Here is a 19924-nt window from a genome sequence, read left to right as displayed (position 1 = left end):
GGGTCTGGTCCAAAAAAATCCGGACTATACCCCAGAGAGTGTTTGAGAATAAAGAGGGAAGAGGAGGAGGACAGGGGGGGGGATAAGGGGGTAGCAGGACCCAAACCGCATTCAGACCATGAGCCGCCACGTTGCGTACCAATGCCACATACAACAGGATGTTGCCAGAGTGACAGAAGTTTTAAAAAAAAGAAAAAAAGAAAAGAAAAGGGTAACCCGCTTGACCAAGCAGACTTCTGGGCAATTTACAGTAAACACACACACAAACATTTCCCGCTAATATACAGTCATGCTTAGGACATTTCCTGTCCCTGGTCATCATCTGGACACACACATACACGCTCGCTCAAGCACGCACACACAACTTTATCCCAGACATTGTGGAAAACAAACAAAACAAAAAATCAGCCTTGAGGGACAAAAAGTGCTCAAATTGGTGCCAACACCAGCGCTACTACGGCCCCTACGAAATGTCTACAACCTTCCTAAAAAACACTCACCAAGTGGCAGCACGTTAAACTCAGCGCTAACTTACCACCTACAAGAAACTGACCTACTCAGATTTTTGTTTAAGAAAAAAAAAAAAAAAAAAATAGCCCCCAAAACTTCCCCTGAAATGCTTTACAGGTAATAGAAAAACAGAAAAAACACCAAAGCGGCGACGGCGGCCCCCGCCCCCATTCACCAAAAAACAACAATAATAATAAAGTCCTCAACCTCCAGCTAGTCCAGAATAAAGCAACGCATGTGTGTGTGCGTAATGTGTGTATCTGTGGTATCAGTTCACACTTTAGGTATGAGGTTGGTTCATTTTGGGGGGAGGGGGGTTAGCCGAAGAAAGAAAACATTCATCCAATGTATGACATGGAACAAAACAATACTCTTTTTTTTTGCAAAATACTTGATAAAATGACCGATCCTGTTCGGATGGAGAGGAAAAAATAAAAATAAAAACTAATACACAGGAGAGGATCCAGAGTCCTTTTTTGTTGTTATTTTTGTTTGTTGTGTTTGTTTTTTTTGCGTTCCTCCCAAAGTTCAAGATCTGGGATGATAATCTTTATCTGACGTATATTTTATTTCATGTTCTGCTGATTGAAGTCCAGGAAAACAGAAAGGGAACCCGTCCGCTTCTGTTTCCGACCGGAGCGGCTGTTTTTTTTACTGTTGGGGGGTGGGGGTGGGGGGGGGGGCTTGCTTCTTGAAATGGTCTAGACTGAGTTCAGTGGATTGGAGAGAGTCGTGCGTCGCCTCTTCTTGTTGAAGCCTCCTCTTAGGATCGTCTGTTCTCCACTCGAGTATAGGTTTGTGTCTGAGAGGGACAGTGGGCTTCGATTTGTTCAATTACACTTTTTTGTTTGTTTGGTTTTTTTTTATTGAGATTTCATTGGGATTCAGTGTAGTCTCCTGTAAGGGGAGGAGAAAAAAAGACAAAAGTGAACATTAGACAAAGTAACACACAGTGTAATGACTCAGTTTAAATTCAGTCTGTGAACAAGGCTGTGAAATATTACTGAAATCAATTTAGAGATGCAACTAATGATCATTTTAATTAGCTTATTTTCCTCAATTAATCACTTGTCTATTAAATATCAGCACTCTACTTTGGTGCTTTTCTTGTGGGATTGCTTAAAGCCTGTTGATGCTGATGTAACATTCATTATATGTTGTATTTATGTCTTTCACACACACACATTAAAGTCTTGTTAAATTCCTCATTCAAAATCCACAATCTGTCAATTGTATGTGGTTGATTTAAGAAACTATTTAATCTTCTTTTTTTGTTGTTGTCAGATTCTAAATATGGTTTTGTAAGACGACACAGTAAATGAGGGAGGAAAAGCCAATCGAATGATCGGTGGTTCGACTCCCGGCTCCTCCAGTTCCACATGTTGATGGGGGCGAAGATACTTAACCCCCCAAATTGCTCCCGATGGCTGTGTGTGAATGGGTGAATGTGACATGCAGCGTAAAAGCGCTTCGAGTGGTCAACAAGACGAGAAAAGTCAATTTACTAATTAAATAAAAGTGCTAGTGCAATAGAAGTACAGTCCATTAACCATTGAAGTGTTTTGATATTGGTACCAAAATGCAGCTATAACATAGGGATGTAATAGTATCAATCAAATATCAAAAAATGCTCATCCCTAATTATAAAAATGATGAGCAATTAGTTGTTGATTAGCCAATACCTGATACTGACTGTCATTTTTCTGTATTTACTGTAACTTGCAGATTTCACATTTTAATCATTGTTTAACTCTTGCTTCTTGAATGTGACAATTGTCTTCACTATTTAAAAAAAACAAAAAATCTCACAGACTAAATTATTCATTGATTACTGGGCATATTAATTGATAATGATGAAAATAATCATTAGTTGCAGCCTCACTATGATCTACTCCAGTGACACCTTTTATTATGCCATAAATGCTTCTCAGAAACGTGGTTTATATCTGCCTGCATTACCTCAACGCTATCATTGTTGTGTCTAAAACTGGAGCTGGTTTCATATCCTGGTTGTTTAGTCATACACACACACACACGCGCGCGCACACACACACACACATACCTGAGTCTGGTTGGTCACTGCGGGGAATACATGTGACCTGTGAGTCAATCGAAGGGGTGTTCAGGGCAGCAGGGCTTCACCTTGGACCAGGAATCAATGCAGCTGCAGGAAGGAAAGAGAGAGAGAGAGAGAGAGAGACCCAGACAGGGGAGGAGGGGGGGCGGAGATAACAAGACATTATTACACTCTGATTAACTCATGTTAATGCGCCAAGCTCTGCGGTGTGTTTTTTGACTGGTGGTGTCTCCCGCTTGACATAATCCACTTACTCACAGTGTGAATCCAGACTAATAAATGCACTCCGCTTTTCCTCTCGTGTAAGCTTCGCATGTGGCTTTGTTACACTGTGTGATTATGTTCAACCCTGTCATCTTTTTTTTTTTTTTTTTTGCTCCAAATCTCAGCTGCACTTCTGGGTGGACCAGGATTGCATTTACACAGCCAAAAAAAAAAAAGAAAGAAAGAAAAGAGGCCACACCTATAATCCTGTGGTACAGAACTGAACCCGACACTCTCCAGGACCGATACAAAAAAAAGGAGAGACAGACGTGTTTTATGGTTTCTTTATCGGAGCAGAACATCTTTAACAACTTTAGCTTTAAATCCAAAAGTGTGAAGGTTTCCGCTTACGTCATGTCTAACCCACTGTTGTCATGGTTACGAGTGTGGATTTTCACATCAGCTCGAGCAGATGACAATGATAATGTAATTTTAACCCACAAAAAAAGGGGGGTCGGGGAAGGCATGAATGATCCTCCTTATGACGGATTGCCTCATCTCTGTATATTTCAAGTCTCAGCAGCTCCACTCTTCACACTGCGCTGAAGTTACAGGAAACTTAAAATAAGCTGCTTGGAAGTTTCTTGGGGAGGGCGGGGGGGGGGGGGGGGGGGGGGGGGGGGAGAAAAAAAAACCCCTCTTAAACATAACAGCGTGCTTTGAAAATGACTTGCACATGATTGTAGTAAATGGGCTGAAACATGCGTAACGTTAAGCAATAGTGGTGCTTTCACAACTGCACGGTGATTTATTTTTCCTAGAACTTCTCAAATTCCAATAAAACACACTTCGCTGGCAGATTTGGTTTATCTGGATCTACATCTGATTACATTTTGAAAGTCGTGCGGTCCTTGTGACGGCTGTGAAATCTCATCTGACAAATATCCTTATTATGTACTTGTATAATAAATTATCAGAGGACTTAAATGTTTATCTATATACTTTTACACGGCACTTATCTGATTAGCTGCCATCTATTAAATTAACTGTTAAACTATTAAATTTATCAGCAGCTTCTATGACATTAAACTGAATATCTGACCTGAATATGACATTTGAGGATGTTAACTTGGACTGGGGAAACACTGACTCACATTTTCATCGTTTATGACATTTAATGAACCAAACAACTTCTTAACTAAATGAGAAAATCACCTACAGATTAATGGATAATGAACATAATCGTTACTTTGAGCCCCAATTTTGTAGTGTGTTCAAAATGATGCGTTTGAGAACATCGTATCATAGGGTCAGTGCTCGCTGTGATTATCAGAAACGAGTAGTGATATAAGTTTGCGCGTACAAAAACAACCGCCACTTCCTTAATTGGCAGAAACTTAGCCGGCTTACAGCACTCTTTCAGATCCATAAATGACTTAATACACTTTCTAACAAACGTGTGCACAATCTCACCTGCGCTCGTTTGCATTTGAACGCTCTCGTTTTCTGTTTTATTGTTCATGAGCTTCAACTGGAGCTTGAGCTTGAGTTTGGTTACCTCTTATGGTAGACGCAGAGGCAAGCCAGCCTGGCGATGGTCTCTCCCTGCACCAGATCCTCCAAACAGATGGAGCACTCGCCGCTGTCTTTACTGAGCACATCCGCTGTAAACACACACACACACACACACAGAGCAACCATAAGCATTTTCAGCCTTTTTTAAAATACACACAGCCATTGGTGGTCATTTCTGTGATGCGATACTTACCATTGTAAGGTAGTGGAGGAGATGTGAGACAGCTCAACAGGTGATCCTCGATCCGACCCCCCGGGAAAGGCTTCGAGCAGAAAGGACAGCGGATATCTGCGCAGAGAGGAGATAACAGAGCTGAGATTAACACGCTGTGTGTCTTAGCGAGACATGAATGATAGATGATGCTCCCATCACATCGAGCACAAGCGCAGTGTTTGGACATCTAGATTTACACCGTCTGACTTTACACAGTCAGTGAGCTTTAAGAGCAGGCTGCAGGTTGAAGTGGTTCTTTTACTGGATTTACACTTTATGTGTCATGAAAATCATCCTGCAAATGATTAATGTGTGACTTTATTAGTTTAATGAACAATGACATGAGTTTAGAAAAGGAAGTGAAAAAGCACTTTAGTCAGGATCAAACACACCAGAGTTGTGAAAGACACAAATTAAGACAGAAAAGTTTTGAGTAGTGCTCTTATAACAAGCTTTTCCCCCCCCCAACAACGCTTCATCACGTCACTCTCCCCTTCCCAGCTACAGTACACTGTGTGTCACTTGTATAAATGAGTCTAAGTGGCTTTTATTTAGTGATTTTTTGCTAATTTTGGTTATTTTTGTTTTGCATCTAGTCGTTTATCATCATCATAAATAAGCGTGTTTGTGCATGCAGCCGTATTCTCACTCTGAAGACAGTGTGAAAGATGCTGCCTGGAGTGTTTGAAGATCTCTTTGACAGCGTGCACCACAGAAAACACAGTGACTGCGGCCACGGACGGAACGCTGCCTCGCTGCCCTACATTCTCCTCCTCCGCGTACGAGCCGCTTGGCAGCATTGAGCAAGGCATGTTAAGTTTTGACCCACTTCTCTTCCCACTTGCTGGAGGGCTGGCCCGGGAAACCCACCACGCTGTTGTGTTTGTGTTTTGGCTCGAAAATGTCCTCTATTACCGTCACGCACCGCCACAACACTGGTGTGTTTGATCCCGACCAAAATGCTTTTTCACTTCCCTTTTTCTAAACTCGTGCGTTTCCCGTTCTTGATGAACTTTTAACAAAAGAGCGACGGTTAGTTACTTAAGTAGTAACCGCCTGAGGACCAATGTCAACAGGCCTGGAGACATGAAAGAGCTCGTATGTCGCCACTTCCAGTTTTACGCCACAGCTCCGCTTCATACAATGGGGTCTCTGATTATGAAAGTCGTCATGCGAGCACGGGGAGAGAAGATTATCTGTTCAGGAATGTAAATTCCTCAAATAATCCATTTTAATTTCAGTCTGGGGCAGATTGAGGTTTGTTCTTGGCGATATTTTGATTCAAAAATCAATAGTGACACAGAAGCCAGGTGTTGTTTTAGAGTTTAAAGTGCTCACACGTCATTTCTTGACCTTAAAAAAGGCAGTTCTGGGGTGAAGTTGCCTCTTTTTTAGGTGAATTTATTTACATTTCCTGCTACCAGAATAAGATTTATTGGTCAAGTATGTTCTTACGCATGAATACAAGGCATCTGACTCACACATACACACAACAATGTTCAGAAAGATACACAAGGACAACAAAGCCAAACAAAAATAATTAAACATAAACATGTCACCAGTATGTACAAACAAGTGGGTGAAAAATTAGGCACATAAATAAACAACATACAATGTATAAACCAGCTCTGTAAACAGGATACAAACATTGCACATAGTGCAGATATAAATGCTGAGTAGTTTAAAAGAAAGTGGTTATTTTATATATACATAAAGTAGGTGGTTAAGTGCTGTAGCTTATATACAGCCTGCTCAAATGTATAGTTATGAAAATGTGCACATTATAGCAAGTGATGTATTTAAAACTAAAATAAATAGATATAATGTGAAGGTAAAGTGAGTATTAATAGTTTTAAAGGGTGACTCACAGTGACTCATGTGATGAGTCAAGAGAACAACTTTTACCTTTTACTTGCTCCTCATGTTCATATTACTTTTCTATTTCTCTGATTCACATGTGACCTCTTCTGGGTTTTTTGAGGGGGGAGGGGTGATAAAATAGGGCTAGGCAATATATTAATATTATATCGATATCTTGATATGAGACAAGATATCGTCATAGATTTTGGATATCGTAATATAGCGATACGTCATCAGTGTTGTCTTTTCCTGGTTTTAAAGGCTGCATTACAGTAAAATATATAACTTTCTGAACTTTTCAGACTGTTGTAGCTGTTCTGTTGTTCACCTTTTACCCACTTTGTCATTATATCCACATTACAAAAAATAAAAAAAGCTTTAACCTGTCATTCTGGTGTTTAGATATTGGGCAATTTCGTTTTGCTGTATATTAGCCAAGCTTGAAAAATATGCACATGTGAGCTGTGTTAACATCTACAAACAGAAAGCACAACCAAAACCTCCTGATGGAGGCCAGAGAGGTTATTGTGGTTTAGTTTTACTTTAAGAGCATAAAAGCTGGGGGGGGGGGGGGGGGTTATATATTGGATCTACACTGTCATCTTCCTTCCTACAAGCATTTCAAAAATTTAACTTACGCCCTCTTTGTTGAACTTTGGCCCTCGGAAAGCTTTGTAACCTTGTTTTATATGTGTGTCTAAATGTGTTGCTGGAGCTTGATTTGATAGCCACTATTGTCATTTATTGTAGGTATCTATTTGCATATTTATTTTCTCTGTCATTACCATCTAGTCTTTGTATCTGCCGTGTGATGTCTGAGCTGAGTGTTGGCCCTTAAAACAGGCAGGAGTGGAAAATAACATTCTCATTTGCACCTAAAGTAAAACATTTCTACAAATATTTTTAATATATTTAGGATATTATGAGTTTTATTTCCACCAGGATAAGTTGCCCCTGTTAACGTATGTATCTATGTGTATCTGTGAATGTGTGTATGTATGTATGGAGTACATGTAGGATGTGAGATACCTGAATTTCCCAATGGGATTAATAAAGTATTTATCTATCTATCTATCTATCTATCTATCTATCTATCTATCTATCTATCTATCTATCTTTAAAAATGTTTCTAAATTTTTTTAGAAACATTTCTGTCAAAGTAAAGTATATATACCACAAGCTTCAATTCTACCAAATTCAAAGCACATACAACTGAACAACCACCTTAACCAATCATGCTCCTAACAGGGTGTTAAAGAGTCTGTATCTCCTGGTGCACGTTGCCTGTTTCAGGGTTCCCACACATTTTTACCATTGAATTTTCAAAACTATTCCATAATATTTACCCCATTTCCATGAATTACTCTAAGTAGTTTAACAAAGGGTCATCTACAGAACCTTTTTTAACAGCATAGATGTCATTTCCTGCCTTTTAACAGGTGTTTTGACACTTTGATCTCACTAAATGATGGCTGCATTTTAGAATTACATCCTGAGGAAGTGTTTGGCCCCAGATCACATATTAGAAGATATTAAAAAGCTAAAAGTATAGAAATTGATGATAACTATAGTCATATTAAATGAATCCACTGATTTTTGACATGGTAAAAGTGGGGGGTCCAAGTTCATGCAGCCTGTCATATATCTGTTATATTTGATATCAGATCAGGTCATCCCTAATTCAAAACCATTTCCAGGGCTGGAAAAGTTTTTTCTAATTCATAACTTTTCCAGGAATTTCATGACTGTGGGAAGCCTGCTGTTCTTTACCAATGAATTTTCAAAACTTTCCCATAACTATTCCATAATATTTTACCCCATTCCCATGACTTAATTTAAGTAGTTTAACAAAGGTAGGCAAGAAAATTTTGCAATTACATCCCAGAGGAAGTGTTTGGCCCCAGATCACATATTAGAAGATATTAAAAAGCTAAACATAGAAATGGATGATTAGTATAGTCATATTTAATGAATCTACTGATTTTTGACATGGTAAAAGTGTGTGTGTGTGGCGGGGGGTCCAAGTTCATTCACCCTGTCTTATATCTCCCTAATTCAACACTTTTCCAAACTATTTCCAGGCCTGGAAAACAGGTTTTCTAATTTCATAACTTTTCCAGGAATGTCATGACAGTGGGAACCCTGCTGTTTAAGGGTTAGATAAGCTTCAATTCTACCAAAGTCAAAGCACATACAACCACCTTAACCAAACATGCTCTGTTTAAGGAAACAATAATAATAAAGATATTTAAAAATAAATAAATAAAAATGCTACTTCTTTGTATGAATGTGTTAACTTACTGCCATGACGGTTGTTGACACGGTAGAGGCCGATCCACGCCTCGGACACCGGCCGCTGGTGGGAGCCTCGGACACGGGCGGATCTCGCCCCGACGTTGCGGGAGGAAGAGTGCCGATTCCCGGGCAGCCTCTCGGAAAAAGTGCGGTGTGGCGTGCGGCCTGTCTCCACTCCGGGCTGGTGCCCAGCGTCGACGGCAGCCTCCGGGCTCACGCTACCGTCCTCCTCGGGCTTCCCCTCGCTGTTGTTGTCGTCGGTAGGTGACGGCTGGCTGATGCCGGAGGGGATGCTGTGGTGGTCGGCTGGGCTTCCGTCTGCACTCGCCCCATGCTGCCCGAGGTCCGAGTCGCTGCCTTCCTCGGAGCGGCTCCGGTTGGCCTCGGTGTCCTCGAAGCTGCCGGAGAAGTCGACCATGAGGCTGGTGGGTCTTGTACAGCGGGAGCGTCGGTATGAATCCCGCTTGGTGCCATCTTTTCCGAAAGCGGAGGGAGCCGGCTCTTCCTGTAGGCGGCTGGCTCGCGTCCCCATCTCTGGCCGTGCTGAGGCTGATTCCTCAACGAGCTGGACGACTTCACCTTTGAAACAACCCCCTTCAACTGTCAGGTATTCGAGCAGAGGAGGGTTTTTTAAAATAATAACCGCTGCCTGGCAACTGAGTTCTACGATGATGATGTACGTAGCCCAACGTCTGTTCTGCGGCCTCAGTTTGTCCTCTCTGTCCACATTTTCCTTTCTTTTTTGACGTGCCCGTTTTGTCGTTGCTGCAGCGGAAATAGAGCATTCTCGCTTCCTCCTTTGAGCCGCACACACTACAGTTACGGTAACGTCACAGTGTTTCCCGTCCACTTCAGTTTTTTTTAAAAATTACAATAAAACTACAAATATTTTTATTATTTTAATTAAGTTTTATTTTCATAAATATAAGTTCGCCAACAACAACAACAACAAAAAAATCTCCCACTCTTCCGCCAATGTGATAAAAAAAAAAAGGTTTATTAACCTACAGGATCTTTTTTTTTAATAAGAAACTTTCTAAAAACTCAACACAATGACTTATCTTATGACCTATTAGTATCTCACTATTTTAAGATAGTTTCTCATTATTTTGAGTTACTAACTCATATTTTGAGATAATATCCCATTACTTTGAGTTAAGTCATTATTGAATTATTTTGAAATAAGTCATTATTTTGATAGTTTTGCATTACTAAGTCATTAGCTTTTCATTATTTTGAGATATTAAGTCATTATTTTGTGAAACTAAGTCAATATTTTGAGATACTAAGTCATTATTTTGAGTTACTAAGTCATTATTTTGATATAGTTATAAACAGACTACTATGCAAATTACAATTATACTCATGCAAATGTGCGCTATATATATTATATATATATATATATATATATATATATATATATTTATTTTTTTTTTTTTTCATATATAGACATAGTGTTTTGTTTTTTTTAATTTCCCCTGTTTTATTGTTTTGTATATCAGCACTTTTTAATATACTGTACTGTTTTGAGCCATTGCTACAAAATTAGTTTTTTGTTTTTTAATTCATTATCATTGGCTGTATCAACAAACGGAAAGTGAAGTCCTATTTCATTATGATGCCTATTGTTTTTTCTAATTGTTATTTTATTAATGTCAAATTTCTACTAATTAAATGATGGTGGGGAAAATCTAAACATTAAACAATATTAACATGCCATTATATTTTTTGAGGGGGGTTGCATATTATTATTGTTTATACTGATTTAACCTTCTAGCCTTTATTTGACTTTTTTTTTCTTCTTTTAAAATTTTTTTTTATTAATATTTGAATATGCGTCGATACACGTATTATTACGGTAATCATCATCCACCAATCAGCGCTCTCTCTGTGAGGCAGCTGTTCGATTGAGGAAACTTACTGTAAATAAACCAGAAGAGACTCAGCAGCACCTGAAAACCACAGTTTCAAGAGCAGATGAACCGCAGCACAGCAGACACTGACTTTAGACATCGGTAGACACGATTGAGTCAGAGTCTGCGACCAATCTGTGGGGCTTAAACAGTTTTTTTTTCTGGCGGTGAGTTTCCGGAGTTTTCTGTCATTGCTGCGTATCTGCTACACCCATGCACATACACAATCATTGCAAGGACCAGACTAATAGGAAACAGCTTGACCAGGGTCTCAGTTTATTGTATTTGTGATATGCTTTTTCTCTATTATAGCTACATAACAGATTTTAATCCACACACACAGTCTTGCAGTTTAAACTTTGCATGTGCATGAATATATTTAAGGTAGTAAAATACATAAGATAAGATAAAACAAGTCAGATTTACACAGACTTCAAAGTTCTTTCTGTTTATTTTAACATTTTCTGGCAGTGGAAAGAGTTTTAATCTGGTCCAGAGCTGGATTTTGAGTGTCTCTCAATGTTGTTAAAACACTATTTTGCATTGCCAGAGCTTCACCTGTACTCCATTGACTTACACTTACACAATTTCTTATTTCTGCACATTATTTTACTCATTTTTTGTTAGTTATCTGTACATTATTGTGCTCCTGGTGTGTCTAATGTAACTCTCTCTAGTCTGTGCGGCCTCTGTACAGACTTTGCTCCCTTTTTATGGATGGTTTTTTTATTGAGCAACACACCCTTTACTATTGTATGTACTGTAATGCTTCTGTACACAGTTAGAGGAATGCTGCTGAACACCCTATCTTTACACTCAATGCTGTGTAGGGCTTAGAGGGGTTTGTGATTAAGAGGTGGAGTTCATATTTGTGGTAACCCTTGACCTTCTGATTGACGTGTCTCTCAGCAGAGATGAAGGCGCTGACGTTGCAGCAAACAAATGTCACTCCGGGAGAGCAGCAGCAGCGGCAGGCCACATGTGGGAGAAGTTTGGCTTCCAACTATGCTCCTCTGAGTCTGGAGAATAAGTACTTAGCACAAACATCCACGCTGACGCCACAGTCGAGCTCTTCCTTCTTAACCCATGCAGTGCAGCCTTCCTCCTGCCCCGCTCTCCAGCCCTCCAGACTCTCCTCAACGACTTCCACCTTTCTCTTCACCTCCTCCTTCTCGCCTTCCCTGCTCAGCACAGAGAACAAGCTCCTCAATAGCGACTTGCCCCGTCTCACCTCCTTGACATCAATCTGCAGTAACTCCCTGCTCTCCACATCCCAGCCCAGCGGTGCTCTGGTCAATCGCTTTGCTCTTCCGCCTTCATCCTTTCATCCTGCACCAGAAGGAGAGCAGAAGAAGGACGATGGAGGAGATGAAGGCAGAGAGGAAATGTCTGAAATATCTGTATGTGTGGTATGAGAAATGTTCCTCATTTGTTTTACTTTTTTTCTGCACGTTGAATGTTGATATTCTTAATTGAAATATGCTGAATAATCCTATTTTGTGGTATTAATGTTTTCACCTGATGTTTTTCTGAATCGGCAGCACCCAGAGGAAGATGATGTGTTGCCAGAGGAAGAAAAGGAGATGGAGGAGGAGGAGGATGATGATGATGCTGGCTCATTAATGGAGTTACCTGTCCTGGAAACAGAGACGGACAACCAGGAACACGACCTACCTGTGGTCAGCAGACAGGAGGAATTTGCTGAGAATGATGGAGCAAAACAAGAGCTGGAAGAGGAGATGAAAGATAAAAAGGTAAAAGAAAATATTATACAGAATATTGAATATCCTATGTTTGGTTTTTTTGGCCCCCTGTTTCTGTGTTCTTTCTTAATGCTGTGATTAGAGTGCCAATAATAAACTATTCATTGTCTTCCTGTCTTGTCTTTTCAGTATCGCCTGCTGAATGCAGTGTGTTGCTCCTTGGTCAACAAGTGTACCCCTCCGGGACAGAAAGACTGGGACGCAGAGGACAGTGTGTGGACTAAGATTAAAAACTTAGCAACGGACATTTCTGTCAACGACCCGGAGTTTCTTCTCAAGGTGTGGATGCATGTCTTTGTAGTGGATTCGTGTGTGTATCTATGCATCCATTTTCATTTGCAGAAGAAGCAGAGTGTCTCTACACCCTGAATGAATCTTCACTAGCACCATTTCAACAGTCTTCATCGGGCAAATGGATGACATCATATATATCTTCAAAAAAATGGATTACCTCATGACGTCCAACCAGAAAAACACTGAAGACACATTGTTAAGAAATACAGTACCCACAGCAAAGAACACAACTTGATGCATAGAAAATCTTTAAATATGTTTTAAAACAAGGAGGGGAGGATACAACGACCATAGAGGTTAATTAGACACCACAGTAACATTATAAATTGTAACACAGCTTATCCTCAATGTGCTATGCGCCATATTTATCACTAAGAAACAAGAGAAAAGTTCACACACTGCAGTTTGCAATTCAGGTATTTATTAGGATATCACCAGTGTGATGTTTAGAGCACAATACTGTTCTTCACACTAAAAGATATACTAATAAATACCTGTATTTGTTGTATCTGTTTGAGCTGCAGTGTCCAGACTTTTCTCTTGTTTTTTATTTGTTGTTTGGTCCAGCACCTGCTTTATTTGTCCACCACAAACCTTTTTTCCATATTTATCACTAGCAATAAATGTCTGTAGCCAGAAACAAACCACGAACATTTTGGTTATGTGGTGTCATCCTATTAGAGCAGCCCACTATATAATTTTCTGTAAATGCAGCTGATTGTCACAGTAGCGTCTTCTTTATTTCGATAGAAACAGTTGAGTGTGAGTTAAGTTGGTGCAGCAGTGATGGTTCATTTTCATCAGTCATGTTTAGTTTGTTCTTTATCTTACCATCCAGGTGATAGTTTACACCAGACAGGAGCTGAACATTCGCATCACAGCAAACTTCTTACTGGCTCTTGCAGCCAATCAGCCGTCCACCAAGCCTCACTTCCGCAGATACTTCTGTGCCGCCGTACAGCTGCCCTCTGATTGGCTGGAAATAGTCAGAATCTACAAAACGGTGAGTCTTCATGAGCGTCTGTGGTCGAATCTCGATGTGTCAGATCCGTCCGGTCTACATCTCACGTTTGTCACATTTGTTTCCAGTGCTTTAGCCGCTCGCTGCCCGCGTGCCTGAAGAAGGCGATGGCTGACAAGTTCAAGCAGTTCAGCGAGTATCAGCTGGCCAAGTACAACACACGCAAACACCGCTGTAAGCACAACCGCAACAAACCCAAAGGAAAGGTACAGAAAAATGTATTTTCATTCAATGTTTTATCATTCTTTTAGATATAAAGACATGAAATAAATTTATAACAATATTGCAGCACTTTTACATACACAGTGAAAGAGAACTGCCTGTTAGTAAGACAGTCAAGTGTGTTTCTTCATCCTTCTATTAACAAAAAAATCTTTAAACCCTCACATTATTAAGCTCTCTCAGCTGAAATAGGATGAAAACTTTGTGTGGTTTCTGTTTCAATAGACTAGACAATGAAAAGACTCCTTTCTGTTAATGAACACTCAGTCAATACTTTGTTCTACGCACATTATCTGTGATTTTCAGAAACCAAGTGATGCGCATCTGAAAAAGTGGGCGAACCTGCTCAGATCAGATGCAACAATCCTGAAGAAATTTGTAAGTTAATATACGTTTCTATTGTGTCATAAAAAAAGATTGTTGATGTTTTTAAAGTTGAGTTATATTCAATGTAGTGTTTTCCCAGGTATTGAGATGCATGTCTATTGCAGATTATGGATTTAAAACTGTATTTATAATAAGAATAAATACAATTTATGATCACCTGACCTCTTTTCTCCTTTCTCTTCTGGTTAAGAGGAACTTTTATATTTCTTGCACACCTTATGTTGCACAGATTGTAGCTTTTTTTGCATAGCAGCACACCTGAAAAAAATCTGATTGTAATGGTGTCTTTGTGTGTGTGTGTGTTTGTCTGTGTAGCTGCAGGTAGAGGGCAACAGAGTGGTGGTGGATAAAAAGCAGAGCGAGTTCAGTATGAAGAAGATGATCAAGTTGTTTCACATTAAAGAACCAGCTGAACACGTTATGGCCATCCTGGGAAAAAAGTAAGAAACAAAAACACACGCACACTGCTGACTACCTGCTTTTAGTACCACTTAAATCAGTTTGCACTTCCAGATTTCTGGCAAGTTTTTATCCAATTGTCACAAGAGAACTAAACTGCTGAAAATCAGGCTATTAAATAAATACCCTTACCTTGACACGTGTAATAATATGCTGATGATGTGCAATATTATCTGAGCAATTCGCCTATGTGCATTATAACAGAGTACATGCACTCACTCTGTTTTTATACTATTTATTGTTTGATTTTATTTATTTATACAGATTGTAATGTGTCTACTTGTCAGTATGTCAGTTATGTTACTATATGTACCACTGGAGACACACAATTTATACTGTGCAATGACAATAAAAGGCATTGAAATTAAAATTCAGTAGCTGATAAGTGTTTTCCTACTTCAGTTTACTCCTGAACTAATAATATTTTCTCCAGTGGTGGAAAGTACGTTTTTATATTGTGTGATCTTTTTCTAAGAAGTGTAAAAATACTTAACATTTTGCATTTGTGTAATATATCTTGTAGTGTTTGCATCAATTTTACATACACTAGCACGAAAATGCAAATCTCAGGCGAGTGAAAACGTGCAAACATGCCCAGCTACCTGCACGACAACTATAATCTCTGTTACTTTAGTGTTTCTTTAGAGGACACTGAGCATTTACCTTCAGTGTTTTATTAAGGTATTCTTTAGAAAGTGTGTAGATAGAGTAATGGAGATACAGGAGAAAAAGGCTTCAGTCTCAGGCCTTTTTGTGATACCTTCGTCTTTTCTGCCGCCTCTGGGCTCGTCCTTCCACCTCATGCTGTGTGGTGTGTTTCCTCCCAGGTATCCTGCTGACGTGAAGGCGTTCACCCACAGTGGGATGAAAGGTGCTTGGGATAGAGAGAGAGTCGGGAAGCGAATGAAGCTCAAACAGCCAGAGACGTGGGAACGGCTGCTCAGTCAGGAAGGCAACAAGGCCGCCACCTGGGAGAAGCTCATAGGTCTGCTGAATACATATATATATTTTTAAAAACTGCTTTCAAAATCCAATCACAGGACAGGACGATTGCAAACAAATTAATCAGTTATCACTCAAAAATGTGTCATCATTTATCTTTTGCTCCTGTATTAAGTACTATTATACTCATAATTACTGGAATATGTTGAATAATAATTTTAAAAAGGATGATAAATTAAAAAGAGTATTAAAAGTATTTTCAAATGCAGGCAGAAATATACAGTTAAAGGACCAGTGTGTAAGATTTAGTGACATCTAGTGATGATGAAGCGTGTCCGAGAACCTACGATGGCAAAAAAACTCCCAAAAAGTGTTTGGTTTGTCTGTTCTGGGCTACTGTAGAAACATGGCAGGCTCTGTGCAAGAGGACAAACTCTTTTTGTAGATATAAAGGCTCTTTCTAAGGTAACAAAAACACAATTATTCTTATTTTCAGGTGATTATACACAAAGTAAAACATACTCATGAATGTTTTATTCCATATTTGCTAATAGATCCCTAAATCTTTCACACTGGTCCTTCAAAACCTCTTGTGCATATACTTGTACAGTTCACGCTCTACAGACGAGACAAGCATCCAAATATATAAATGTGTAAATTTGAAAACACACACATGTGTATAACACACTTACAAGCATTCAAACGTAAATGTGTCCACGCTCACACACACTGACAGATAATAATGTCTCTACTGTGCAGACAACAAGTCTGTCCCATTCATGGCGATGCTGAGAAACCTGAGAAACATGATCACTCAGGGCATCAGTGAGGCTCATCACCAGAAGATCCTCAGCAGACTGACCAATAAGGTGAGACCATTAATTACAGGTAGTTAAAAATAGGTGAGAAATTATAGGTCAAAATGATGGCATGTTGTATTTTGTGCCATTAAAAAAACAAAACACACGTCTTTTTGTTCATGTTGGTTGGTTATTATCTATGTTTTCTAATTAAATTCTTAAAAGCACTTTTCATTAAGTTCCCTGTTAATGTGGGTTTTTTTGCTTTTTATGTGTTTACAGAAAGCCGTTATTCAGAGCCGACAGTTTCCCTTCAGATTCCTCGCTGCCTACAAAGTCATCATGGAGCTTCACACTTCAGGTGAGAAGCAAATCCATCATAGAGGCACCAAAACTCACGAATTAAAGTGACATCATAGCAAGTTTGTTGGGTTGTACTCCACTTATTTATTGTTTGGTAAAAGGCAGAGTGTCCTGTTATGAATGTTTTTTAAATTAAGAATATAAATGTAACTTTGTATTGTCCATATTGTCAATAAATCTCATAAAAAGACTAGAAGCAACAATGAATTTATAATTTTACATTTTGTCTCTGTAGTCAAAGCCTCATATATGTTATTATTCCTCTGTGCTGTAGACATTATCTGTGTCCAAAATCTATTCAAATCAGCCACACTGCTACACTGGATGTTATGAGTTAAATCCCACTCACACCGTCTTCCTGCCATAAGTCAAGTTAAGTCAAGTCTAGTCAGTTTTATTTTTGTAGCATCAAATCACAACAGGATTTATATAAGGGCAGGTCTAGACAGTACTCTTTAATTTAGAGAGACCCAACATTTCCCCATCAGCAGCACTTGGCGACAGCGGTAAGAAAAAAACTCCCCTTTAACGGGAAGAAAGCTCACGCAAAACTGAGTCATCTGCCTTTGACTGGTTGGGTTGAGAGAAAAATAAGGATAGAGGAGAGGAGAGAGAGACTCAGAGAAGCACAATAACAACAATCATTATAATAATAGAAATATGACTTATTATAATAGCGGTGGTCACGGGTAAAAATGACTAATAGTAAGAATAATAACACTGTAAATACTCACCAGAACATCACATGTGTATTAGTAGCTTAAAATAGTCTCCAGCAAATGCACAATATAATCCTGTTTAAGTAATGTTGTGTCCAGCTGTTTTAGTAAATTTCTAAGCTTTTTAAAAAATATATAATATATGTTTGTGAGAAGTTTTTGAAGAGTTAAACTTGTTTATTGGTTCCTACAGAAGACTTGAGTGCTACAGACATATTAGGGAAGCAGAAAGTGTTGACAGATGATGAGATTTTTGGACAAATAGCAGAATGACTCCAGCCTTAGTCTTTAATATAAGCAGTGATTTATATAGTTGGCCAGTTTTCAGTATTAAACAAATAGCCAAAATATACCATCAAACTACAGTATCAGCCTGCGCATACAGTATCTCCTCTTTGCCTCTCTGCCCTCCAGCTTCAGCAGCACAGCAAGCGGTGCCCACTAACATCCTGCAGGGCATCCTGAAGAAGATTCCCATGAGTACGCGCTTCAAACGTCTGGACTGGGATACGGCCAAGAGGAGGAGGATGAGGGTAGCGCTCAGAGTGCCGTTTGTCTGTCGAATATATCATATGAAGAAGGACCAGCTCCTCAAAGCCAAGTATGAGAATGCTCCTCTAGTTTTAGCAGTTTTCTTTCTTTATAATTACATTTCCACTTAAATCTGTACCTGATGAAATGCATTACTGAGCCCTAATTACTTATTTTTAGCACCTCAAACAATCTCTATCTGTCAAAAAAAAAAGTATTTTGTGGTGCACAGGAAGTGAAGAAGTGGTTTATGTTTTGAGGATTAGCAACTGGATAGTCCCACCTAAAGAAATTGCAGCTAAAAGATATGTTACTGTACTGCAGAAATTGTTAGATTGATGTGAGTGACTTCACACTAAATATGCTGCCTTACTTTTTTAAAAATGTGCAAATATTTAGGCTCAGATATGACAAAATCGGTCATTCCAGCTAAAAAAGATGCATGTATAAAAAAAACATAATAACCATGTCTGTGTGTTTTTCTGTGTACGTCCAGTCAGAGGCTGTACACCGTTGAGCTGTTGGACCGTTACCGCAAAGCTCTGGAGACGGCGGTTCAGATCTCCTGTCGTTACAACGTGCCCCCCCTGCCCGGACGAACCGCCATCCTGCTCAGCGCTGGCAATCTGTGCCACAGTGACTCCTGGACACAGGACATAGACTTCTGCCTCCCACCGGACCCCGAGCATGAGAACGAGGAGGAGAAAGAGGAGGAGAACGAGAAGGAGAAAGAGGAGGAGGAGGAGGAGGAGGAGGAAGAGGAGGAGGAGGAGGAGAAAGAGGAGGAGGAGGAAGAACAACATGAGATGAAAAAGAGAAAGAACAAGGACAACGATGACAAGCTCACTCCTTCTGTAAGGGCCTGTTCCAAAAAATATCCGATAAAGAAAAAATGAAGTGTTATTTGTACTGATTTCTCCTCTTTCTTCTGTTCTCTCAGATGTTGGAGGTGGCAGTTTTGCTCTCTCTGATGATCAGCAGCAGTGCCGAAGATGTTCAGCTCTGCTTATTAAGTTATGATCACGGTGAAGAAGTCAAGCTGAAGTCTGACGTCCTCTTGGACAATGTCAGGAGTGTGGTCAAACAAGCAAAGGTGGGCGACTTATTGTATGTTGCGTGTCATTTAAATTAAGTCATTTTCATTTTTGAACATCTTATACAGACATTATTCATTAAAGTTTATTAGCACAATGATTAAACAGATGCTGCATGTTTCAGCACCTGAGAAAGGAACTTAGATGAATCTTACTTCACAACTACAGTGTCAATATGATATGGAACTGAATTATATGGCATGTATGTGAAGAAATAAGTATGATTTGAAGAAATATTTTGTTTCATTCATTCGTGAATATGTTCTTCTGCAGGCAAGCAGTGATCTGTGTTATGATAAAAGAGACAGCAATTTCCTCTCCAAAATATTCACCAAGAAAAACGAGGTTTGTTGATTTGTACACCTGTAACTCCTTTGTGTATGTTTGGTTGCTGTATTTTTTTCAATTTCCTAAATTACTTTTTTAATAATAAACTAATCTTTTTTAAAGTCTTAACACCAGTAGTCTTCAGTCCATGGGATATTTTAAGGGTAATTTATTAAGTTATAAACAATAAGAACTGAAAATCCATTATTATGTCCCCCTTTTGTATGAGACAATAAATACTTCCTCAAGTAATAAATCAACTAAAAGGGAGCACAAAAATCATCACATAGTTAAACAGTTAACCAAGGAATAAGGATGCATGTCACATGGACTGATTATTATGTCGCTCAATGT

General features: G+C 39.2%; 2 protein-coding genes across 3 annotated transcripts in view; one reads left to right on the top strand and one right to left on the bottom strand.

The window, feature by feature from the left end:
* Positions 1 to 581: 581 nt before the first annotated feature.
* Positions 582 to 9461, bottom strand: zgc:66427 (uncharacterized protein LOC406256 homolog). The gene is made up of 5 exons (XM_062429472.1): positions 8742 to 9461; positions 4560 to 4655; positions 4350 to 4455; positions 2573 to 2674; positions 582 to 1407 (listed from the first exon to the last, which is right to left on the bottom strand). Exons 1-4 carry the CDS (start codon positions 9265 to 9267, stop codon positions 2617 to 2619), a joined length of 786 nt encoding a protein of 261 aa, XP_062285456.1. The 5' UTR covers positions 9268 to 9461; the 3' UTR covers positions 582 to 1407; positions 2573 to 2616.
* Positions 9462 to 10672: 1211 nt separating this feature from the next.
* Positions 10673 to 19924, top strand: part of tep1 (telomerase-associated protein 1) — a 31050-nt gene continuing 21798 nt past the window's right edge. The window contains exons 1-16 of one of the 2 annotated variants that reach the window (XM_062429258.1): positions 10673 to 10815; positions 11561 to 11665; positions 11778 to 12057; positions 12190 to 12402; positions 12541 to 12690; positions 13544 to 13708; positions 13795 to 13932; positions 14255 to 14326; positions 14651 to 14775; positions 15622 to 15779; positions 16496 to 16605; positions 16819 to 16897; positions 18033 to 18219; positions 18646 to 19003; positions 19090 to 19242; positions 19517 to 19588. In XM_062429258.1, coding sequence (XP_062285242.1) covers positions 11628 to 11665; positions 11778 to 12057; positions 12190 to 12402; positions 12541 to 12690; positions 13544 to 13708; positions 13795 to 13932; positions 14255 to 14326; positions 14651 to 14775; positions 15622 to 15779; positions 16496 to 16605; positions 16819 to 16897; positions 18033 to 18219; positions 18646 to 19003; positions 19090 to 19242; positions 19517 to 19588 — 2298 coding nt within the window. In that variant the 5' untranslated portion in view covers positions 10673 to 10815; positions 11561 to 11627. Of the gene's footprint in view, positions 10816 to 11560; positions 12058 to 12189; positions 12403 to 12540; positions 12691 to 13543; positions 13709 to 13794; positions 13933 to 14254; positions 14327 to 14650; positions 14776 to 15621; positions 15780 to 16495; positions 16606 to 16818; positions 16898 to 18032; positions 18220 to 18645; positions 19004 to 19089; positions 19243 to 19516; positions 19589 to 19924 lie in introns of both variants that reach the window. The other variant, XM_062429257.1, reaches the window with a different exon arrangement.

The sequence above is a fragment of the Scomber scombrus genome, chromosome 11 (assembly GCF_963691925.1).
Source record: "Scomber scombrus chromosome 11, fScoSco1.1, whole genome shotgun sequence".
Taxonomy (NCBI): domain Eukaryota; kingdom Metazoa; phylum Chordata; class Actinopteri; order Scombriformes; family Scombridae; genus Scomber; species Scomber scombrus.
The sequence above is the reverse complement of the archived record's forward strand: the minus strand, read 5'-3'. Positions and strand labels throughout refer to the sequence as shown.